Source organism: Chiloscyllium plagiosum, chromosome 13 (assembly GCF_004010195.1).
Source record: "Chiloscyllium plagiosum isolate BGI_BamShark_2017 chromosome 13, ASM401019v2, whole genome shotgun sequence".
Lineage (NCBI taxonomy): Eukaryota > Metazoa > Chordata > Chondrichthyes > Orectolobiformes > Hemiscylliidae > Chiloscyllium > Chiloscyllium plagiosum.
In genome coordinates, this window is record NC_057722.1 from 6,525,795 (window position 1) to 6,551,188 (window position 25,394).

The window sequence follows — 25,394 nt, forward strand, 5'->3', positions numbered from 1 at the left end:
AAACCAGTATCATTTCCTGCAGATGTAATTTAGACTGTCAAGAGGGTCTAAAATTTTCCACAAACTGCTGATCATGCAACGTACAAGTCTGAATTCTCACCTTACCTTAAACTTACTTCCCTTGTGTTATCTGTACTCTCTTTACCTTGCCTTAATTATGTTACTTCATTATATTGCTCCTGACTTTGATATTTCTAGTGCTTTACAATACATTTTTTTCTAATAGCCCTTAGCAGTAGTTTCTTACCATACAATGAACTTATAGATTTTCTATGACAGCGTTTTGCATTTTTAACAAGAGCTGCATCACTGTGATGCTGACTGCAGGGCATTCTTCCCAAACTGCTTTATGATGAGTCTTACGGGAACTTGCAAGACCCAAGTTAATTGAACTGGAGGGTAAACTGATGAGCATTGCTTGACAGAGCTGAAAGGGCAGATGTATTTATGGTACTAGCAAAGCACTTGGGTTTAGATGAAATTCAAGACAGCGCTCAAGTACTCAGGGTAGTGAAAGATTGGATCTTGCGATATTTGGTTATGGCAAAAGCAGCTTGAGCATGAGAAAATAACAATTTGGCGATGAAATTCCATAGAGAAGAAAAAGACAAATAAAAAGTAGAGAAAGACAAGGAAAGGGAAAGAAGATTGAAAACAATGGGAATGAGAAAACTAGAATTGGAATTGTGAGTGAGGAACCGAGACAACATAAATAACAGCTAAAAGGATACATAACAAAGAGGACATAGCAGTATGCACGCTGTGGAGAATCTGACCTGTAATTTGCATTAAATGAAGGAAATGTTTTAAGGTTGCACGGACCCACCCAACTTTTGGGGAAAAGGACGTTGAAGGATTGTTCTTGTCATTTGAAAAAAATGGCGAGGCAAATTAAGAGGGCAAAAGCAGACTGTACACAGAGAAGGTTGACAGGTAAACCACAGGTAATTTATACTTGACTGTCAAAAGAGGATTCTTGGGATTATGATGCTATAATAAAAATTGTACTGGCTGCTTGAGTTAGTGCTTAAGGCATAAAGGCACAGATTCTGGAAGTTAAGAAAATAGCCCAGGCAAATCTATGAATTCAGAAAAGATCAGCAAAGTAGTTTTGATATGTGGACACAAGCATTAGAATCTGAAATCACATATGAATTAAAAGGTTCAATAGCTCTGTAATAAAAACCTTTCTTGATGACCAAAAGGTTACAGACGATCATAATGGCTGACAGTTGATCCATATAATGAAACCTTTTATCTGATTCACTTAAATTCAAAAGATTAATAACATGGGAAAATGAGAAGAAAGCGTGTAGCCATGGTAAAGAATGGATAACTGGGAATGCTTAAAGGTCTCCTCCTCCTCAGATAAAAATTGAAAGTAGTGCAAGTAGAGCTGAAAATCAGAGGCCTTGGTATTTCCATTGTGACAATGTGAGACACATTCACTCAGAATGCTGAAATTTGTGAGGGGAGCCCATGAAGCTTATTAAAATTGATCTGAAAAGGACTCCAAAAGGTAAATGCCATGAATCAGATTGTCACGTTATCCTTAACCAAAAGACTGAAGGTAGATGCTGCTGTGAGTGCTGAAGTATGCAGAGTAGCTGAGAGCTAAGGAATGGTTTTTATCTAAAGGGAAGATGATCCCTTTTACTTCAAGGAAGTATCCAAGATCATAACTGTATTAAGAGATATAGGGCCTACTCAACACTTGCTGGAGAAGGATTCAGTATTCACTCCAGAGAATTCAGCAAAAGTCAAAGTGTTGGACAATGGGATGATTGGAGAGTATTTCCCAGCTAAATGTGGCTTGTTATCTGCACTAGTGGAAGTCAGGGTAGTTCGGAAATTATCTGTGGATGGAGTTAATTTACTTCTGGGGGATGATTAGGCAGAATTAAAAGTTATAGCTTTGTACATAATCATGAAAAGTCCAGTTGAGGCTAAAAAGATGGAACAAGAATAGGTTTGGGGTATTTTTCCATTGTGATCAAAGTAATAACTAAACAAAGTCCATTAGCAGAGGCCAGAGTGAAATCACAATCAGATATTCTGCTAGCTGAAACTATTTAAGAATGAGGATAACTTAGAAGAGGTGTTTAGAATGTCTTCAGTTGAGGCTCAAGAAACAGGTCTAGAGTAAATTATCTTTGATAACTCAGTCTGAACTGAAGGAGTTACAGAGTGTTATTCAGTTACAAACTGATGAAGAAGTAAAGATATCCTCTCAGATCTGTAGATGAAAAGTGGACAGTTGTTTTCCAAACAGTGGTACACCCCAGATAGCATAAAGAAATATTGTGAGAAGCATATGAAATTCCTATGTTAGGACATAAAGAAAAATAGAAAATGAAAGCATCAATAAAAAAATTACATGTTCAAGACCAGTGCAGTCCTGTAAAACAAATCATACTTGTCAGCTGGTATGAAATCCTCCAACGTGTAATCAAACCAGCATCTTTGGTACCCATACCAGCTTTTAATGCACCATTCAGTCAAAAGTTAGTACAGCAAACTTTGTTTAAACCAGCACCTTATGAACCAGAACTCAAGATAAACAGGCAAAAATTATATACCTGAAATACTGGAAGTTTACTGTATTGCATTATTCTGATCTTGACGATGTCCAAATAATCAATTAAGGGTGAGTGAGAAGGCTCGCTGCCAGTAAGTTTTATTTAAGGCAAAGTTGCATTATTATGTAAGTGGTCTATGCTGTAAATAAAGTATAACAGTGATGCATATACTCCCTGCATTACATTTCTATTACTTAGTGTCTGTTTTTGCATTGATTATGTGGACCTTTTGATCAACCAGAACATTTAATCTACCAACACACCTCTGATCCCCTGGGTGCTGGTGTGACGATGCTGTGGCTTTAAGAGGTTATTTTGTCTCCCTTTTTAAAAGAGAGATTGCTCTGTAAGAGAGTAAACAGCTTGTGAGGCCGTGGGGTTTTTCTTATAAACTGGAATAATAGAAGCAGGCTGAATAAATATGGCCAAACTCCCACAGAACCTGGATCTTTAGTTTAGCTTTCAGCAGTTGCTGTTAGGGTCTTCTCGCTCCCTTGGTTACAGCCAAAAGCTGGAAGTTCTTTGTCTGCTAAAGAGTTGCTGGGAGACCATTTGTTTTCTGAATTTGCTTTTTGCCAAGGGTGTGTCTGTGGGATGTTACTACATTGGAACAGTTAATTAGTAAAGGTTACTGTATTATTCCAAGTAGTTTGTTATGAAATGTGGGTGTATCTTACCTTTAAGAGAGTTAAAAGCTAGCAGAATGACCTGACAACACCAAGTGTTCTGAATAAGGTAACAATGTAACTCTCAGTTGAAAGTTAGATTAGCTGGGTTGCCCGGAAACAACAAAACAGATTTGAATTAGGCCAATCAATTTAAGTTGTACCCTGAAAAATACCAAACTCCAATTGAGTTTGAATTTAGTATATTGACAATCTTAAAAACCAATTACACAATCCGGTGCTTTGGGGGTACAAGGCTGGGAAAAATTGAACAGTTAGGAGGAGAACTGCCAAGTCAACAATATCTGCAGACTGCCCAGAGAATCGTTTTCTTAAAGTTACCTTTATCGATCAGTAACCTGTGAAGCAGAAATCCCTGAGAAGATGATGATTCCACATCTGGCTGTTTTTTTGAAAAGTTGAATTTTGGTCAATCTTAATCGGGGATTTTATCAGATTAGTATTATAGAAGGGAAAGTAAAAGGTAGGTTAGAGGAAGGAGTTGTAAATAGTTATTAGTTAATTATTCTCTGTTATACTTTAAGAAATAAAGTTATTACTTCTTGGCCTCTCGAATTTGTACAGATTACTGCACGGGATAAATCTTTTCTGTGTTGCTGGTTTAAATTAAGCAGGAGGGTTTACCCCATTTTGTAACAGTTTGGAGCTCATCATCAGCATTTGAACTGGTTTAGGCAGATTTGAATAGATTTGGGTGTACGAAAAATCCCAGCAGATTTAAACACTTACAGGTTAGTGTCCTAGATCTTTAAATAAAACGTAGGCGAGGCAATTTGTTTTCTTTCGGTGACTTGTGGTTGATTAAATTAAAAGTGAGTGAAATAGCTCTTAAAATTGCTAAAGAGGTTCAGGGATTTGAAGATGATTCTCAAATTTGTCAATAAAGTTTAGAAGGAAAGAAAAAGGCCATGCGTTTAACATTAGCAAAGAAATTAGATTTGGGTTTAAACAAGGACCAGAGGCAAAGCTCAAATTGTAACGGAGTTACTCAAATATTTAGGTGTATCAGAGAAATAGACAAGTTCAGTAGAGGTAGAAAAGCTCAAATTACAATTGAGGAAAATGGAGTTAGAAGATAAACAAAGAGAGAAAGAAAGGGGAAGAGAGAGAGTGGAAAAAGAGAGAGAGAAAATGAAGGCTCCTAGCTGCGCAAAAAGAGAGATAATTTGAACTTGAGAAGTTGCAACTTAGCAAAGTCAAGTTAACTGGATGGAAATTAAAAGTGGAGGTAGTAATAGATACAAATATGTCAAAATTCTGCCACATTTTGATTAGAAAGGTGTTGAAGTCGTCTTTATTTCATTTGAAATATTGGCTTGGCAGATGGAGTGGTCTGCGGATTTATGGGTAATGCCACTTCACACTAAACTGGTAGACAGAGCTAGTGAGGTGTTTGTCGCACTCAGATGAGGTGTCAAGAGATTATGAAGAGGTTATACTGGCTATTTTATGTGCTTATGAATTGGTGCCAGAAGCATATTGACAGCCGTTCAGAAACACAAAGGAGGAACCAGATCAGACTTGTGTTGAGTTCGAAAGAATTAAACATAGTCCTTTTGATCGATGGGTGCATGTTTTGAAAATAGACAGGACATTTGAGGCTCTAAGAGAGGTTATTCTGCTGGAGGAGTTTAAAAACACACTTCCAGAGATGGTAAATATTTACTTGGAGGAATAAAAGTTCAGGAAGTGAGAAGGGCAGCAGAATTAGCAGATGAGTACAGTGGTTTATAAGACAAACTTCCGGCCAGAATTTTGTCCTGTGGGATAGAAGTTGGGAGAAGGGGCGATCTTACATTACGAAACCAAGAGTAGAGAGCACTGATAAGAATTTACCACAGAATAAAATAAGCCCAAGAGTGCGGAAAGGAGGTGAAAGGCCTCTGGTGTAGTGGGACATGTAAAGTCACAGTGCTGGTCGTTAAAGAAAAGTGCTGTAGGACAAGGTGAGTTGAAAGAAGCTAAGTCAGTGGCATTAGTCAAGGTAGTAAAAGAGATCCCAAGAAGAGCCGAGGAGCTGCGGGAGAGTGCATAGCCTAGGCAGGGTATGGAGTTAGTACCTGATCTCTACAAAGAATTCGCCGCTGTGGATAAGGTTTACTCAGAGCGGTGGAGAAGGACAAGAAGCTGTAATTTTGAGAGATACAGGATCGAACCAGTCGCTGATAGTAAGGAATGAGCAAGTATGCACCCATTCTGATATGTTACCCAAAAGTGTGGTAATTTGTGGGATAGATGGACAGAAATTTAGCGTTCGCCTATGGAAGATCAGGTTGGAGTGCCAACTCAATACTGGCAAAGTTACAGCGGGAGTAATTGGCAGAGTATCAGTTCCAGGAATTCAGTTTGTTCTTGGGAATGATTTGGCAGGATCCAAGGTGGGAGTGATACCCCATGTTGTGGAGAAGCCCAAGGAAAACCAAGAAGTTGAGTTAAAACAGAAATATCCTGGTAATTTTCCTAGACTCTGTGGTAGCCAGATCCCACTATCATTAGTCACAGCACAAAGTGAAAAGTAAAGAGAAAGATGAAGGAGTTGAGGTTCAGTTAGCAGACACCATGTTTGATGTTATGGTGCAGGAAAAAACCTGAACAGGCAGAGAGTCGGACAGAATTATTTAGTCTTGAAAGGCTAAGAGACTTGCAACAGCAAGACAAGATGATAAAAAATATATATGTGGATGTGTACTCTGAAAAGAAGACAGAGAATATTCCAGAGGGTTATTATCTGAAAGATAGAATCCTAAGGCGGAAATGGACACCACGACAGGTCAGTGCAGAGGAGAAATGGGCCGAAGTGCACCAGATTGTGTTGCCGGTAGCATACAGACAGGAAGTGTTATGGGTAGCACATGAACTATCTGTAGGAGGTCACCTAGAGATACAAAAGGCTCAGGCTGAGGTACAAAAACATTTTTATTGGCCTGGAATGCACAAGGATATAGTTAACTTTTGCCATATGTGTCATACATGCCAAATGGTACGTAAGCCATAGGCGGTAATAAAACCAGCATCTTTGTTGCCAATTCCCGCATTTGAGGAACCTTTCGCACGGATTATAATTGATTGTGTAGGTCCCCTCCTGAGAACCAGAAGTGGGAACCAGTACTTGTTAACCATAATGGATGTCAAGATTAGAGTGGTGCTGGAAAAACATCAGGATTCCTGATGAACGGCACCTGCCTGAAATGTCGATTTTCCTGCTCCTCAGATGCTGCCTGACCTGTGTTTTTCCAGCACCACTCTAATATTAACTCTGATCTCCAGCATCTGTAGTCCGCACTTTCACCTAACCATACTGGATGTGTCTTATCAGATTTTCGGAGGCAGGTCCATGACGGAGTATCAAGGCAAAAAGATTAGTAGAGAAGTTAGTAGCTTTCTTCATACAGTATGGGCTACCCAGAGAGTTTCAGTTGGACCAAGGGTCAAATTTTACTGCTAAGCTGTTTAAGGAGGTTTTGGATAGCTTAGGTATGCAGCACTTTAAATTCAGTGTGTATTATTCTGAATCCCAGGGAGCCTTGGAAAGGTGGCATCAGACCTTGAAGACCATGCTGAGAGCATATTGTCAGGATTGCTCAAATGATTGGGGTAAAGGTATCCCATTCGTACTGTTTGCCATTAGAGATGCCCCAAATGAATCTACTCAGTTTACTCCCTTCGAGTTAATATTCAGTCATAAAGTGAGAGGCCCTTTGAAATTAATTAAAGAAAAATTGACAGGACCAAAGTCTGAGATCTCACATTTAGATTATGTATCGGAGGTGAGGGAGAGACTAAATCGAGTAGGTGAATTAGCTAAACAGTTATTTCAATTCCTTGTTTCCTTCTGTTGTATTTTAACTGTAGTGAATGAATAAAGTGCTTTGCTTTAAATCTGGTAGTTTGACTAATCGAATTGCATCTGGAACTCAACTCCTTACATTTACATTTAAAATAACTAAAAGTTAGAGTCTAGACTGACTACTGAATATTTTGAGGGGGTTTGGACTGGTCTTTACACGAGTTAGTAATAAGTTTGCTGTACCATGAATGAAAACAAAAGCAGAATATCAGTATAGCTGGAGTGATAGTGGAAAAAGGTACTCAGTTTTTCACTTTATTATGGACTTCCATACCTCTATTTTGAGGTACTGTGTAATCAGGGTTCAAATTTTCTATCAAAAGTTTTCCAGGAGTTAGCAGGATGGGTGTAAAATAAAGTTAGGATATATACCAGAGAGTCCCCAAATGCTTTAACTGATTTAATCCATTTGAATTGAGTTATGGTCATAAGATTAAGAGGTCCATTAAATTGAGTGGGGAGAAGTTCTCGAACCAAAAAGACAAATCTTCAGTGTTGGATTACTTCTCCATCTTTCCAGTAAGAGTTACAAGATTACACAGGGTAGCACAAGAGCTTTTAAAAGTTTCACAATAATGGATGAATAGTCAGGTGAACATTCAGCAACCAGAACATGTTAAGCAGGAGATGAAGTATTGGTAGTGGTAACTTTACAAGCTGTGTTGGATGGTGAGAGTTGTGGAAGATGACAAATTCAGAATGAAGTGGAAGGAAAGGTAGGCATTTTCAAAGCGAGCCTTCTATAATTCAACTAAATTACAGAAATCTTGAAGCAGTCAGATTCTCTGTTCTTATATTTAGAGAAAGGATAATAGGATCTTGTAACGCGCCTCGGGAAGTGTAGAATAGTAATTTTATTGTCACATGTATTTTTACAAAATAAAAGTATAGTGAAAAGTGCTTAAGTTGCCATACTCCACCATTTTAATGACAAAATGAAAAAATTAAGGCAAAGTCCATCTTAGTTCAATTCACGGCACCAGGGTTCCTGAGACTGAGGAAATCTGATATCGAATCTACCGCAAGAATTGTGAGGCCACAACTGATGCTGAAGTCTCCGCAAGGAATTCTGGGCCAGATGCACCACAGCATCGAAGAGGTGCTGCAAAGATTCCCAGGCTGCCGCCGCCACAGCTACTGCAAGGAATCCAGGCCAGACACACAATACTGCAGAAGACATTGCAGATGCTGCTGTAAGGAATTCTGGACCATGGGGACCCAGACCTGGACCCACCTTTTCGCCACCACATGATAGGACCCACAAAGACTTAGCCACAATGGCAATGAGGAAGCACCTTCTTCCATCGAAGCTACCAAAAGAAGGTAAGATGAATTCTGATGTTTTAAAAAATAATAAAGAAGAATACAGCAAGCCTACTGATCAGAGGCAGACGGGCCAGGAGCCTAAAAAGTTCCTACCCTGCTGCCAATATCTTGAAGATGTAAGGTAGTCTGTAGAGATACACCTGGATGTGTACTACATTAGCTAGGAATGATTTGGACATTGTGTCGGGACCAATAAATCTACATCCTTATCAGTTGAGCCCACAAAATCAATCTCGGGTGGAAAAAGAGATTCAATTTCTGCTGGAAAGCCACGTTTTTGATTGGAGTTAACCAGTAATATTGTTTCCTAAGTCAGATGGATGAACTGAATTATGTATAGGTTATAGGAAAGCGAATGTGGTCAAAACAACTGATTTGTAGCCAATTCTGTGATTAGACAACAGCATTAATAAGGTTGGCCCTGCCTCATTCCTTTCCAAGTTTGATGTAATGAATGGTACAGGCAAGTGTCATTGATGTCAAGAGCTGAAGACTATGTGAGCCAAGTAATAGACCTGTTTAAACAATTGCAATTGGCTGGCTTAGTAATTTGGAAGAACAAGAATGACTTACCTCGAACCAATTGATGGACAAAGACAAGTGTTGCCAAGGATAGCACACTGAAGGCTGTAGTAGAATTTCCTATGGAGAAATCATGAGATTTTTAGGAATCTGGGTTTTGTGGGAAACGTGTGTGTAATTCATCGTGCTAGCTGTATCTTGAACACGTTTTAAAATAAAGTGGCATGGACAGCAGAATGCCAAGCAGTTTTTGAAAAGCTGAAGGTTATCTTAATAAATGAACCTGTTTAGTTCATTTTTCTGAGATTCTTACACTTGATGTAACTGCACCACACCAACTTCTTTGAACAAGCCAAATTTATTAAGCACAGTACAATACAAGCTTTGGAGAAACCCTGGACACCCCTTGCCATGGTTGTGAAGCGTGTCCAGGAAAGCTTTCTGAATAAACAAAACAGTCCCTCCTTTATACAAAATCTTTACATCACCGTCAGTAATGCCCACAAGACAGCCCCCAGCCACTCCCTCACAGTCACGTGCCACTCAAGATACAATGCAGTGACCACATCATCTCCAGAAACAGTGTAATTTAAATCATCCCTTCATGGCCAGATCTGGTATAAGTTGTATTTTCTTGTAACTGTAGGGTGCAGCCAGAATTTTAATTGCAATGTTCCAACTGACTTCTGAATCGGTGATGATGATGCAGATGGCTCTGAATGGCAAGGGATGACAATGTAAATTCTCTTACATTCTACCTGTAAAGCAGAGACATCCCACACTGCCCCCAGGATACCCAATTTCCTGCAGGTCAGCAGCATAAGATAACTTTTTAATATTTCATTCCCTCCTTTATCATTCCATAATAACCACCGAGATGGCACTACCACCTTCTTCATAAGAATCATATTGCTAGTACATAAGCAAGTTATTGACACACACACGCAATGATTAAAACAACAAAAATTACTAGTCCATGCAGTAGATAGAATTCCCAGGATCCTCCCGCTTGGGAAAAAAGTTCACCAGTAAAGTTCTTAAATCCACAGTGACCACTTCACCCCTCAAGTTGAGTGGAAACGAGACAGTTATCCAAAATCTCCTTCAGTAAAGACCAACCTGAAAACAAACTCCAGTCTGTCCTTGTGCACCACTCCATGAAGAAAGCTGAATTATTGGATAAGGGCAGTTAAATACTTAACAAAACTGACAAGACTTCCATCCTTGCAGAGATGCCTCAGGTGGAGGATACCCGCACATCTGAGTGTGAAGTGCGGCGGCAGCAGCAGTGTAGGAGAATGCAGCATTCTTTGCTGCTTCTGCTCCCACTCCCGCTCTGCTGTCAAATGTAACAAAGCTAACTGGCTGTTGTGATGTTAGCTTGATCAGGGAACTTTCATATTCCTTAAATCTTTGAAAGAGTAGTTAAAGCTCACATGCTTTAATATCCATAGGAAGGCCACTGACAAAAAGCATACAGACCTCCTCTTCACTGTTGTTAGCTTTTTCACTTTTCTTGCTCATGACTGAGGAACTGATTGATTCCGTTTGATCAAGTTGTGGAGGGGTAATTGGTGGTCCATAGGCGTGCTTTACCTGTGAATGGAGAAACTCTAGGGATGATGTTAGCTGCTGAAACTTTCTTTGCATTTCCCCCCTCATTCCTTCCTTGCCAAGGTGGGTATCCGTATGAAGACAGTCACACATTTACCTATACTAAATTGTGTCTGCCTTTTCAACATTTTCAGTCATCTTGAAGTCTGGTACTCTTTTCACTATTTATGACATTATCAAGTTATATACAATCCATAAACTTCTAAATGGCACTGCCTAAACAATTCAGTCATTTATAAACAACAATCAGTGGTCCTAAAATCAAACCATCAGGTACCCCATTCAGTTATTCAAAAGTTATTTTCATTTCACAAACTAATATTTAGCTAATGTGATAGCTGTCAGGAAAAGTATTTCAAAAATCTGGAACAACAAAATGTTTTAGCCATTGCAGACGAAGTTTCCGTTCAGATTTAAATCTCAAATATTCGTGGGAAATAAATGCAGAATATATCAAAATATGTTCTCCAAATGAAAACACTCTAATTTCTTTGTTAAAGCAAATAATAACCCACTGCCACATAGATACATATTACTTCAGATATAATTCAAAGGCTTGACATTAATGACAAAATTTAATGTTTTTAATTAGAATGTGTGATTGCTGAAAAACTGACATTTTAAATTTAACTTTCCAAATAAAACAGTCAGATTTACGGTGGTTACAGACTAGTAACTACAATTTTGGTAGAAGTCATCATTCTTTGAATTTGTAGTATGAATGGGGTCCAATGAAGTCTTAACAATAATTGACAGAACTTAAACAACTCAGCTTCAAGTTCTAATGTTTTCTAAAATCTTAACAAAACATCAAAGTTAAAATGCACTTTTTTTTGTGAACACTCTGTATTAAAAAAAAGCAAAGAAATTTTAATGCAATACTTCCATTTGGCTAAAGCATGACCACTGACACAATTGTTTTTGTAACAGGCGTTGTAGAATTTCAAACAAATCAGGGCTGAAGGCCCTCTATCAGTTTGTTTTAAGGTTACATTGTTGATAATTTTAAAAAGGACCTAGTGTTGTATAATATTAATGTAAAAACAAAATTTGCCCTATTACATAGCCCACAAAACACCATTGAATTGAGGTCCTAATTCAAATAAGGCAAATCAGTTACTCTGATATTTTCTGAACCAGTATTTTAACAAACCAAAATATTTAAATATCAAACACTTTCAGTATGGCATAATTTATATTGAAACTTCCTTTTTTTTGACTCAAGTATTAGTACAATATTAATTTCAGCGTTTCTCGTTTTTTTTCGCATCCTCTCGATGAAATTACATTTATAAAAAGAGAAAACCCCCAGCAGTGGACCTCACGGCGCCGCAGCCGGAGCCACCTGTTCCCCCCCAGAAGAAAGACTCACCCAGTCGAGCCCACAGCCCAGAGACTGAGACTTCAACAACAAAACCCCAGACAAAGCTTCCCTGGCAGTCAATGTACTTAACTGTTGGGATCCCAGCGGACTGGGATCCCCTTTTATCAGTGATGCCATGTTGTCCCACAAGTACTTCTCAGGGGAGGTGTGGGGGATAATTCTTGAATATCACAAATCGGTGTTGGCTACCCCTTGTTTTCCAGACCTTTCAAAATGGCAGGTTGGTATTTGTGACTAGGGGTAGGTGCAGTCTTGTTGCAGGATAAGGAGTCGAGGATAGAGAAGCCAGTGGGATATTTCTCCAAGAAAGTAAACCAGTAACAGAAGAAATACTCTAACAATTTAATGGTTTTATAAAGAAAATCCCTCCCTAATGGTATTGTGGGTGGACCTACACCAATTGGATCACAGTAGTTCAACAGGTTGCTCACCACAACCTTCTCAACAGCAACTATCAAAGGCAATAAACGCTGGCCCAGCCAGTGATGCCCATATCCCATGAGTGAATTCAAAAATTATGCAAATTTCCCCAATTTACCTGTAGACCCAGGTTGACAAAACACACCTACAGGGAAAGAAAAATACTTACGAGCTAAATATTTAGTTTAGCTCGTGTGGACTTGTTGGGCTGAAGGGCTTGTTTTCACATTAGGGAATCTGATCTAATCTAAAACAAGCTCTATCTGTTAAGTCTCCCTACGCACACATACAGACACAAGAAAAAAAACATGGGAAGGCAATTCAGTGGTCCCTGGCCACAAGGTTTGCTTAGATGATCCTTCTGGCTTGTCAGGTGCTCATCAATCTTTCTTCTCCAGGGGAGAAAGTGAGGTCTGCAGATGCTGGAGATCAGAGATGGAAATGTGTTGCTGGAAAAGCGCAGCAGGTCAGGCAGCATCTAGGGAACAGAAGAATCGACGTTTCGGGCATTAGCCCTCCTGAAGAAGGGCTAATGCCCGAAACGTCGATTCTCCTGTTCCCTAGATGCTGCCTGACCTGCTGCGCTTTTCCAGCAACACATTTCCATCTCTTTCTTCTCCAGGGACTTTGGAGTGCAGGTTCGAGCTCTTTGAAAGTGGAATCGCAGGTAGATAGGATAGTGAAGGTGTTTGGTATGCTTTCCTTTATTGGTCAGAGTATTGAGTACAGGAGTTGGGAGGTCATGTTGCGGCTGTACAGGCCATTGTTTAGGTCACTGGTAGAATATTGCGTCCAGTTCTGGTCTCCTTCCTATTGGAAAGATGTTGTGAGACTTGAAAGGGTTCAGAAAAGATTTACAAGGATATTGCCAGGGTTGGAGGATTTGAGCTATAGGGAGAGGCTGAATAGGCTGGGGCTGTTTTCCCTGGAGCGTTGGAGGCTGAGGTTTACAAAATTATCAGGGGCATGGATAGGGTAAATAGACAAAGTCTTTTCCCTGGGGTTGGGGAGTCCAGAACTAGAGGGTATAGGTTTAGGGTGAGAGGGGAAAGATATAAAAGAGACCTAAGGGGCAACTTTTTCACGCAGAGGGTGGTACGTGTATGGAATGAACTGCCAGAGGAAGTGGTGGAGGCTGGTACAATTGCAACATTTAAGAGGCGTTTGGATGGGTATATGAATAGGAAGGGTTTGGATGGATATGAGCCAGGTGCTGGCAGGTGGGACTAGATTGGGTTGGGATATCTGGTCGGCATGGACAGGTTGGACCGAAGGATCTGTTTCCATCTCTGACTCTATGACTTGATTTCCAGTGCATTGCCCCAGTGAGGTGTTAATGACAAGGGGCTTCAGTTGAGAAGTTGAGTGCGTTACCTCTGTGTGGCAGGTTGGGAGGTAACCTCACAGAGGTATCTAAAATTTTGAAAGGGATTAGCTTGGGAAGTTTTTTCTCATGGAGGTGAAAACAGAGTCCACATGCGTAATATCGCCAGTAAATACATTGGGGATATGGGAGAAATGTTTGTCCTTAGAGACGGCGACGATGTGGAACTTAGAACCATAGAGTGGTTACAATACAAAAGGTTACGTCTGTGCTAGTTTTCTCCAAGACTAATTGGCGTGTTTAAAGTGAAGAACTTGGATAAATCTCAGGACAACTTAGGTAATTAGATGAGAGAGAGAAAAGAATAGAAAGATCTCTTGTGGAGTAAAGTGCCAAGAGGTTTAGGTGTATATTATAAATATCAAAAAAGGGTTTTTGGGCTGTATGACATATTTCAGAGCCAAAATTCCTCCATACAAATGCAGTTTTATTCCAGTCAGATACACAGTATCAGAGTGTACTGGAAAATTGAAAATATGTAATCTTTGCTGTTTTTGACAACAATTCAAATTTAACCAATCAGTTTAAATTATGTCCCAGGATACTAAAACCCAATTAAGTTTGAACTTATTGTTTTTGCCAACATTGAACCAATGAAACAATCTGATGTTGGGGATATAGAAAACAGGCATTTTGAAAGTCAGACAGAGCAACTGCCATTGAGAGAGGAACTGTCATTCAAAAATAATCTCTATCAAAGGTACCTTTTTCATGTCAAACACCTTCGCGGTGAAAGAATGAAGGAAACCTAGGAAGATCTTCAGCCAAAAGAAGACAGACACTGGAGATGACAGCTGCTGTATGGTTTTGAAATTAAGATGATGTAATTTTAATAAGTGTTTTTCTTATTGGAACGGTATATTGTTATAGAGTTGGAGGCAGATAATAAGTAGTTAAGAGAAGGGGGGCTTAGAGTTGTGAATAGTTGTTTAATGTTCACTTTGAGTTAAGGAATAAATTGATATTACTTTCTTTAAATAGTGGAATTTGGGAGTTCTCATTCACTCATATTTTAAGATATTACAAGGCGAGATGAGCTTTTCTGGGTGTTTGGTTTAATTAATAGAAGGGTTCACTGCCATGTCAAAACAGTTTGGGGGCTCGGGTCCACGATTTGGACAGATTTGAATAGATTTGGAGTGCAAAAGACCCCAGCAGATTTGATCACTTGCTAATTAGTGTCCTAAATCTTTAAATAAAACATAGGTGAGACAATTTGTTTAATTTTGGTTACTTGTGGTTGCTTAAATTACAAGTGAGAGAAATGGCTCTTAAAATTACTGAAGAGGTTCTGGAGTTTGAAGATGATTCCCAAATTTGCCAAGAAAGTTTAGAAAGATAGAAGAACGTCCTACTTTTAGAATTAGCGATGAGGTTAGAATTGGGTCTAACCAGGGACAAAAAGCAAATTGTAAGGGAGTTAGCCAAGTGTTTAGGTGTGTCAGAGAAACCGACAAATGCAGTAGAGTTAGAAAAATGTAAGTTATAATTGAGGAAAATGGAGTTAGAAGGTAAAGAAAGGGAAAGAAGAGCCATGAGAGGAGACAGAGAAGAAAAGAAGAGAGGAGGTTCTTAGGTGAGCAAAGAGAGTTTTGAACTTCAAAAGTTGCGGATTAGTCAGGAAAGTCAATTTATTAAGATGGAGATTAAAAGAGAAGGTGGTGACGTATACAAATATATTAACATATTACCACATTTTGATGAGAAAGATGTCAAAGCCTTCTTTATTACTTTTGAAAAATTGACGAGGCACATGGAGTGGTGAGAGAACTTTTGGGTAATGCTAGTTCAGACTAAGCTGGTAGGCAGAGCTTGTGAGGTATTTGCAGCGCTGTCAGATGAGGGGTTAAGAGATTATGCAGATGTCAAGCAGGCTATTTTAAGTGCATATGAACTGGTACCAGAAGCATATAGACAGTGGTTCAGAAACATAAAGAAGGAACCAGGTCAGACTAGTGTTAAGTTTGAAAGAATTAAACATAGTAATTTTGATAGGTTCAGGCCTTAAAAGTAGATAAGACCTATGAAGCTCTAAGAGACATTATTCTGCTGATGGAGTTTAAACACTCACTTCCAGAGATGATAAGAATTCATGTGGATGAACAGAAAGTTCAAGAAGTGTGAAGAGCAGCAGAGATGGCAGATGAATATACATTGGTTCATAAGGCAAAATTTAGCTTCTGGCAGGAATTTCATCCTGTGAGGGATAAAAATTGGTAGAAGGGAAGAACCTACATCACAAAACAAATAGTCAAGCACACTGGTAATAGTTTACTACAGATGGAGAAAGAAGCTCAAAATGATGGAAAGGAGGCGAAAGGCCTCGGGTTTTCACTGTAATGGAGTGGGACATGTATTAGTATTGTTACCACTGGTAGGAGACTCTTTCAAAGCAAGGTTTACTGGTCCCTATCAAATTGAGAAAAAATTAAGTCAAGAAAACAATCTGGTAAAGATGCCAGATAAGAAGAAACTGTATCAAGTATGTCATGTGAATATGTTGAAACCTTATTATAATAGAGAGCGGGAACTGGAGAAACCGGTGTTAGTTACTACACCGCAGAGTGAGGAATCAAATCCAGATGTTGTGGAGTTTGATGTCCCTCAAAATACGTTAAACAATGAGAAAGTCCTTGAGGAGTAGGATAGGTTAGTAAACTACCTGTCTCAGGAGCAAAGAACCCAGTTAAAAGGTTTGTTGTTGCAGTATGAGGTCATATGCAGGAATAAGATGGGGAGGACGTATACTATTGTGCATGAGGTGGAAGTAGGGAATGCTGTTCCGATAGAACAACACCCCTAAAGACGTAATCCTTTTAATGACACACAGATCCAGAAGGAAGCGGATACGATTCTTAATGAAGATTTTGTTGAACCAAGTCAGAGTGAATGGAGTTCACTGATTGTGTTAGTTCCCAAACCTGACGGGACTCAATGATTTTGTGTGGACTATTGGCTGGTCAATGCCATAACAAAATCGTACTCCTACCCAATACCAAGATTGGATGACAGTATATAGAAAGTTGGACAAGCCAGTTGCATCACAAAGTTGGACTTACTGCGTGGTTATTGGCAGGTACATTTATCAGAGAAAGCGATAGAAGTTTCTGCATTTGTAACCCCAAATCAATTCAAAGTGATGCCTTTTGAAATGAAGAACGCACCGGCCACATTCCAAAGACTCATGAACATAGTTGTGGCTGGGTTAACAAACTGTGCAGTTTATCTGGATGATGTAGTGATCTTTAACGAATCATGGAAAGATCACATGGTACAGTTGGCAGAGCTATTTGAACGATTAAGAGAAGCAAAATTGGTAATAAACTGAAAAAAAACCAGAACTCTTGAAGGCAGAGGTGACGGTCTTGGGACATAACATCAGTCATGCAAAGTTGACCCCAAAGAATGTAAAGATGAAGGCTATCAAGGAATTTCCACGACCAACCTCGAAGAACGAGGTACTTCGAGTTTTGGGACTAAGTGGATTCAACCAGAAGTTTGGTCCAAAACTTCAGCAGCATAGTGACACTGCTAACAGATTTACTGAAGAAGAACACACAATTTTGCTGGACAGAACAATGCCAGGAGGCATTTGACAATTTAAAAGCAGCATTAACCACCGCACCAGTTTTAGCTACACAAAACCTTTTGAAACCCTTCAAAGTTGCAATCCTTTTAAATTTATAACGGAAGCCTTCTCAAAATTGATGGCTCTTGGTGCCCATCGTACAATTATAGGGGGAGACTTTAATTGTATTATCGATCCGGAAATAGATAGGATTCCCAAGAGTACTGCAGGAGTATCTCCCAGATCTAGACAATTGGTGGATCTGAACAAAGGATTAGTAGATGTATGGAGATGTCTTCATCCATAGGGCAGAGATTTTTCTTTTTACTCCAATCCACATAAATGTCATACCAGAATTGATATGTTTTTGCCCCCTCGGTTTTTTAAAATTCCATATCATCCTGTAAAATAGGTAGTATAGCAATTTCCGATCGCGCTGCTGTATATATGGAAATCAAGGCGAGGAACAATGGGACATCCCCTCGGCATTGGCGTATGGACCCCTTCCTGATGAAAGATAGTAAATTTGTAAAGTACTTCTCTCAAGAATTTAAAACTTTTTTAGAAATTAATTTAGGTACGACTAGCAACCCATCAATGATGTGGGAGACCATCAAAGCTTATGTGCGAGGTTTGATCATCTCATACTCAGCGACCCAGAAAAAATTAAACGGAGAACAACAGCGTCTGCTCGAAGCTCGCTTAAAAGCAGCTGAATCAGCATACGCCGATAGACCTTCTATTTTCAAATTGCAAAGGATTACGGCCCTTAGGACAGCTGTAAACACCACGCTTACCAAAACGGCTAAGAGGGAAATATTATTTGCAAAACAAAGGTTATTTGAATTTGGCGACAAACCGGGTAGATACTTAGCATTTCTTGCAAAGGGAAAAAAGGCCCCTCAAGCTATCATGTCTATCAAGGAAAGTACGGGTATTTTGACTCATGATCATAAAAGGATTAATGCAATCTTTAGAAAATTTTATTCTGATTTATATAAATCGCAGGATTGTGAAGACAGAACTAGGAGGATGCAATCATTTTTTAAAAATTTGACCTTTCCGGATCAAACTCCGGAACAGGTATCGGTCTTAAATGCTCCCCTAACAGTCCAATAAATACTTGACGCAATCTGGCAACTTCAGAGCGGTAAGGCACCTGGCCCAGATGGCTTTCAAGCTGAATTCTATTCAGAATTTACAGGAATATTGGCTGGTCTACTTATGGACATGTATAACTACGCATACAGTCAGGGCTGTCTTCCGCCTTCGTTGAAAGAGGCAAATATCTCTCTTATCCTTAAAAAAGGGGAAAGGACCCAGAAGATTGCACGTCATACAGACCAATATCCTTGCTAAATGTAGATTTTAAAATCCTTTCTAAAACGTTAGCATTGAGACTAGAAAGGGTATTGCCACATATCATAAAGGAGGATCAGATGGGGTTTATTAAGGGCCCCAGTCTAATAGAATAGTCTTATTCTATTCAATAATATTAGAAGGGTTTTGAATATGATTCAAGCCTGCCATTAGGGAAAGATACTCGGAGTAGTAGTCTCATTAGACGCGGAAAATGCATTCGATAGGGTTGAATGATCATATTTGTTTTACACATTGGAAAGGTTTGGCATTGGAAAGGTGTTTACCAAATGGGTCTCCACATTGTATAGTGATCCCAAAGCAGTTGTGGTTACCAATGGATTAGGTTCGGATAGCTTCAGTGTGGATAGGGGCTGCCGTCAGGGATGTCCTCTCTCGTCATTGTTATTTACGCTAATAATTGAAACACTAGCAGAAGCTATGCGGACTGATCCTAATATAATGGCCCCGAGGACTGGTACAGGTAAACATAAGATTACCCTTTATGCAGATGATATTCTTCTATTCCTCAGTAATCCTCTGAGGTCCATGCCTCGCTTAATCCAAGTTATTAATACATTTAGCGCATTCTCAGGCTATAAAATTAATTTCTCAAAATCGGAGGCTATGCCAATGGGTGGCCTTGCTATGATACCCCACTTAGTGGACGGATCCCACTTTCCCTTTCGGTGGTCCCTGGAGAGTTTCTTATATTTAGGCATTTTTATTGCCCCAGTATTTGGTCAGTTATACAAGGCTAACTTTGTGCATCTATTGGAAAGGATAAGGCAGGACCTCCAGCGATGGGGAGACCTTCCAATTTCCTGGCTGGGCAGAATAGCACTAATTAAAATGAATGTCCTGCCCCGTCTCCTATACCCTATGAGAATGCTTCCGGTGATGCTGCCGAGGCTGGCACTACGTAAATTGTATGGCCGGTTGGGTTCCTTTATCTGGAATCATAGACGGCCCCTCATTAAGCTGAAGAAGCTACAGCTTCCACAGGCAAGGGGTGGATTGGACTTCCCAGATTTTAGGAAATATCAGTTAAGTTCCCTATTAAGTTACAGAGCTGATTGGGTCTTGTCTGATCCGCAATCAATCTGGCTGGACATTGAGGCTTCTCAAGTAAAATGCCCACTTATTAACCTTTTATTTTCAGACAAGAGGAAAATCATTACGGATCACTGTAAAAACACTATAATACTAAACACAATTAAAGCTTGGAATATAATGCGGCAAAATGAGGGCAACTCACATAAAACATCCCCCTATGGTCCGATAGTGGGAGCATGGGGATTTCAACCGGGGTTTACAGATGCCACTTTTAAACTGTGGAGATCCAGGGGTATCTCATGTCTAGGGGACCTATTTAAAGATGGGGTCCTGATGTCCTTTGAACAGCTGCATCAGAAATTCGGATTACCTAATGGAGACCTCTTTTGATACTTCCAAATTCGAGATTATATACAGAAGAAGATGACGTTATTAGATAGTTTTTATAAATCAGATAGAAAATGTAGAGTGCTACGACCAGTGGGGGTATCTTCCGTCAGTACTATTTATCATTTACTACATGATGAAGTATCAGGAGATATGGACAATCTACTTAAAACATGGGATCAGGATTTGGGACTAGAAATCTCAATAGAAATGTGGAATGACATTTAGGAAAACACCAGAAGAATCACCATCTGCAACAGAACTCTGGCTATCCAGCTGAAGATACTTCATAGGGCCCATATAGCACCGGATCGATTGGCAAAATTTAAGGCAGGAGCATCACCAATGTGTCCCAAATGTAAAATAGAGGTGGGCACTCTTGTACATTGCCTATGGACCTGTCATAAGATCCGTAGATACTGGACTAAAGTAGCTAGTACCCTGACAAATTTTAGGAACGGGAATTAAAGTGGACCCTGTATCTCTCCTTTTGGGCTTTTCGAACTTACCCTCCCTGGATATGCACGGGAAGAGATTATTTTCTATTCTCTCTTTCTGTGCAAGGAAAAATATTTTGGTGAACTGGGTGGCTGAGGGCCCCCCTGGACTTTCAAATTGGCACAGATTAATTATGGAATGTATTCCCCTTGACTTTCTTACAAATATGGTGCACCGAAAGACCGAATCATTTCATAAAATATGGCAGCCCTACTTGAATTATATAAATACAGATATTTCGGCTATCCTAACGAGGGCTTTTATTTAATTGACATTGCGAACCTGGCTGGTCCGGGGCCCCTTGGGAGAGGAATCCCGCACGAATACGGGTTTTGTTACATTTGAGGTTAACACATTCCGAGCTTGTATCTCACTACCCAATTTCTATGTTATCCGTTGGTTTTTTTTTTCTTTCTCTTATTTGAATAATGTAAGAGACTTAATTATACACTCTGGTTAATTGTAGGTTAGATTAGTAGTTAGTTGAGTTTTGTTTTTTTTCACTCGGTATTTTTCTTTTATTAAAGTTTGGTTATTATTTATTTAAGATTTAATTGTATATCAATGTTTGTACTTGAGAGTTTTGTTTATTTTTGTAAACTTGTAAAAATGTTAAATTTCCAATAAAAATATCTATTAAAAAAATGAAAAAAATGAAGCCACCTTTTTCAATATGATGGTTCATGTTTTGCTTAAGGGGGAGGTGTTATGAAGGTGAAGGCGTATGCTGAGAGTGCTGTTCTGAACTGAGAGCTGACAAGCATCTATCGTATCACGAACTAGCAGTCTCAGAGTATACTGGAAAATTGAAAATATGTAACCTTTGGCTGTGATATAGGTACCTGAGTTGTTTGCTGTTTTGACAATAATTCTAATTTAACTAATCAGTTTAAATTATGCCCCAGGATACTAAAACCCAATTGAGTTTGAATTTATTGTTTTTGCCAACATCGGCCCAGTGAAATGATCTGATGTTAGGATATTTTTTTAAAAAACAGGCATTTTGAAAGTCAGACAGAGTAACTGCCATGGAGAGAGTAACTGCCATGGAGAGAGTAACTGCCATGGAGAGAGTAACTGCCATGGAGAAAGACTACCATTCAAAAACACTCTCTATCATAAGATACCTTTTTCATGTGAAACATCTTCACAGTAAAAGAATGAAGACGACCCGGGGGATCTTAAGCCAAAAGACAGACAGACAGACCCTGGAGACAACAGCTGCTGTATGGTTTTGAAATTAAGTTTATGTAATTTTAATAAGTATTTTTTAAATTGGAACAGTATATTGTTATAGAGTTGGAGGCAGATAATCAGTTAAGAGAAAAGGGGGCTTAGAGTTGTGAATAGTTGTTTAATGTTCACTTTTAGAGTTTAGGAATAAATTGATATTATTTTCTTTAAAATGTGGAATTTGGGAGTGCTCTGTCACTCATATCTTTAAGATATTACAAGGCGAGATGAGCTTTTCTGGGTGTTTGGTTTAATTAATAGAAGGGTTCACTGCTGTGTCGTAACACTCCCCACAGATGCTGCTCGTCGTGCTGAGTTTCACCACCAATTTCTGTTTTTGTTTCTATTCCTGCTCTTGGTTAGTTTAAACTCATGACCCATGACCTTTCCTAATTTGCTAAACTGAATTCATATATCAATAGAAATGATACCCAACCCTTTGAATTACTTTTGAGAACGCCATTCACTATTGTTCTGGACCTTTTCAAGACCAACCACACTTGGGTCTAACATTCTAAACATGTTTTAGCCAGTTCCCTTTGCAGAGTTAAATGGTGCCTTTTGATTATATTGAACAGTTCTATTAATATAAGCGGGTGGCATATTAGCTTTGCAGCATAGACATTTCAGTGATCTTCACACAATGATAAGGAGGTAGTCTTCTCTCTTGATCTTTTTCAGTTTTGTTCAATGCAAATGTCGTGTATTCTGCATTGTCCTTACTGATGAAAAAATTTGCATATCACAATTTAGTACAATAATTGCTAGGAGTCAACATGATCTCATATTTTACAGATGGCCCTGTACTTTAATCTCATTATCCATATCATGATCATGAACTGATAAAAGTTCTGACTTCTCTGATCCTTCCTTTGATCAGGAGACCTTTATGGTCTGCGTCGGGAGTTCCCTACCTCTATTTGAATGTGCGATTTATCCCTCATGGTATGGATAGAGTAAAAAAGCTGCCTTTCATTACAGAAACAATGCCTAGTTTGAATTCTCTTTGCATGGATTATATTGCTTTCAGTTCTCTGATTGCAAAATGCATCAGATGTCAGGATTTATTTAAGAGTTTTTTCACTGAATACAGTAAATGTAAATTGTCAGTTTACAGTGAGACTAGGTTAATACCTGTTGGAGAATATTTGTCAGATTGTGGAGAGCTAACAAGGGAGTATATAAGTTAGCTCGCTGAGCTGGAAGATTTGTTTTCAGACATTTCATCACCATACCAGGTAACATCATCAGTGAGAGTCTCCAGTGAAGCGCTTCAGGAGACTCATGATCAGGAGTCCTAGGTTAAAGTCTCACTTGTTCTGGAGATGTATAATAACATCTCAGGTTGATTAGAAAATATCTCCATAATTTGTGGAGGTTTACCTCTCCTCTAGTGCCACCAACATCACCGATATCTTTGTTTCTGAATTCTCTATACAATTGTATGCTTTTTCTATTGTATTACATCCCATCTGTCTCTCCACCAGAATGTAGCTCCATTTCTCTGCATCAAATCTCACTTGTCTGTCTGTCTGTCACATTTTACCACACTGTCATCCTCATGTCTAAGTAATTTTACACCGATTGTACAGATAGACAACCCTTTATCTGAAATCTGAAAAGCTCCAAAGGTTTTTTATGACTTTTTTTTCTCATTAATAAAGTTGTTGGGTGTGCAAACAGTTAACCCAATTCCAGTTCTGATGAAAGATCACAAGTCTGAAATGTTAACTCTTTTTCTCTTTCCCGATTTGGCGATGTTGGTGTTGAACTGGGGTGTACAAAATTAAAAATCACACAACACCAGGTTATAGTCCAACAGATTTAATTGGAAGCACACTAGCTTTCGGAGCGCAGCTCTTTCCTGAGACACTGCTAGACCTGCTGAGCATTTTCTGCTTTTATTATAGATTTCCAACATTTTCAGTATTTTGCTTTTATATTTCTGCTTCATTCCTTGTTGGACTGGAAATACACAGATCAGGATAGTATTGTGGGAGAGCATTTAATTGTACATTTGACTGCCTTTTTTGCACTAAAGTCATGACAAGTGTCAAAATAGTTCTACAGAGCTCTCCAAAAAGTTGTATGAAGTAATTAAACTCTCAGCATACTGGAATGTAATGTTCACTTTACCACTCATTCAGCTATAAATGTTGTGTATAGTTTTATAGTCTGATCTGGAAGCAGCTGCAAGACAGCAGCAAGTATGTTTTGATGTTTGGGAAATATTGCTCGGTGTGCTTTTGTGATAGCAGGTCTTATGCAACTATTCCTGACCTTGGCCTCACTGAGTAGCATTAAATCTGAGCCTAAATAGATGGACAAATAGTTTCTACCTGAGTCTGATGTTTGTACATTTTGCACCATTTTAGGGATGAGGTCCGAGCTCCGATACCACAAAAGCAAGAAATACTGGTGGAACCCGAACCTTTATTTGGTGGTAAGGTGTTTCAAACAAATATTTCTCCAAACTCTCTCTCTCTGCTTAATTGCTTTATCCCTTGGGAACAGGTGCACAGCTAGTGTATCTGTCTGTTTAGGTTGCTACAGATAAATCCTCCTAACTGCTTGTACTTCTATAGATTGTAATTATTATCTTGGAATGGTCGCCCATTATACTGTGATAGAAGGAAGAGCTTATATTTACGTTGTGACATATCACCACCCAACGACATCCCAAACCGTCTTGCTGCTAATACGAGCACTCAGCCAGCTGGTCCCTCTCCCATTCTTGCTTCCTGTCTGACTAACTTGACCCGCCCACCCAATCCATCCAGTCACCTCTACACATCCCCCCGCCATGGCAGAGGTGTTTTCCATGGTTTAATAAGAGAGGCAGGAGAGTCAAATAAATGAGTTTGTCAATTCAAGCAAGTACTGTTCTCACAGGACCAGTCAGTACAAGTGCTCTCCACTTATGTGGAGGAAAAAAAATTGACTTGGTTTTCCTCAGTTGGATCACAGTAAATGTCTAAACTGACAGATTAATTTTCTTATCAAGATTGAAATGCTGCATAAGAATCTAGTTTTTGATTCATGTTAAACATAGTTGTGCATTCTACAGCTCCTAAACGACGGAGACCTGCACGCTCCATATTTGATGGATTCAGAGACTTTCAAACTGAAACAAGTGAGTATTCCTTTACAGTGCACATTATTTTAAATGAGAACAAGAAATAGAGATGGAACTTTAAATTTTCTATGTATTGGAGAGAGGTGATTTTATTATTGATGTACAATGGTCTATTCTAGAAAGCCAATCATTGAAGGAAAAAACTGGAACCAATCTTTCATACTTTGATAATTATTTATGTAGTTACACAGTACAAGCATGGACTCCAAACCATCAACCACAATTTAATTTTTGTCTATTTTCTACTGACTCAAGTAAGATACCAGTTAATGCCTATCAGTTGCATGCAATTAAATATATTAAATATAAAGTGAATAAATTGCCAATCGAGACTTTAGTTGTTGTAGGTTTAAACCTATATCAAAACTGGCCTAGGTGGTATAAGTATAAGGTTA

The 25,394-nt window shown here is 39.0% G+C and overlaps 1 protein-coding gene across 3 annotated transcripts in view; it reads left to right on the forward strand.

The window, feature by feature from the left end:
- The window catches only part of ubxn7 (UBX domain protein 7), a 121,959-nt gene that overhangs the window by 35,405 nt on the left and 61,160 nt on the right, over window positions 1-25,394 (forward strand). For all 3 annotated transcript variants that reach the window (XM_043701774.1, XM_043701776.1, XM_043701775.1), the window contains 2 exons: window positions 24,239-24,306; window positions 24,931-24,996. In XM_043701774.1, coding sequence (XP_043557709.1) covers window positions 24,239-24,306; window positions 24,931-24,996 — 134 coding nt within the window. The remainder of the gene's footprint in view (window positions 1-24,238; window positions 24,307-24,930; window positions 24,997-25,394) is intronic.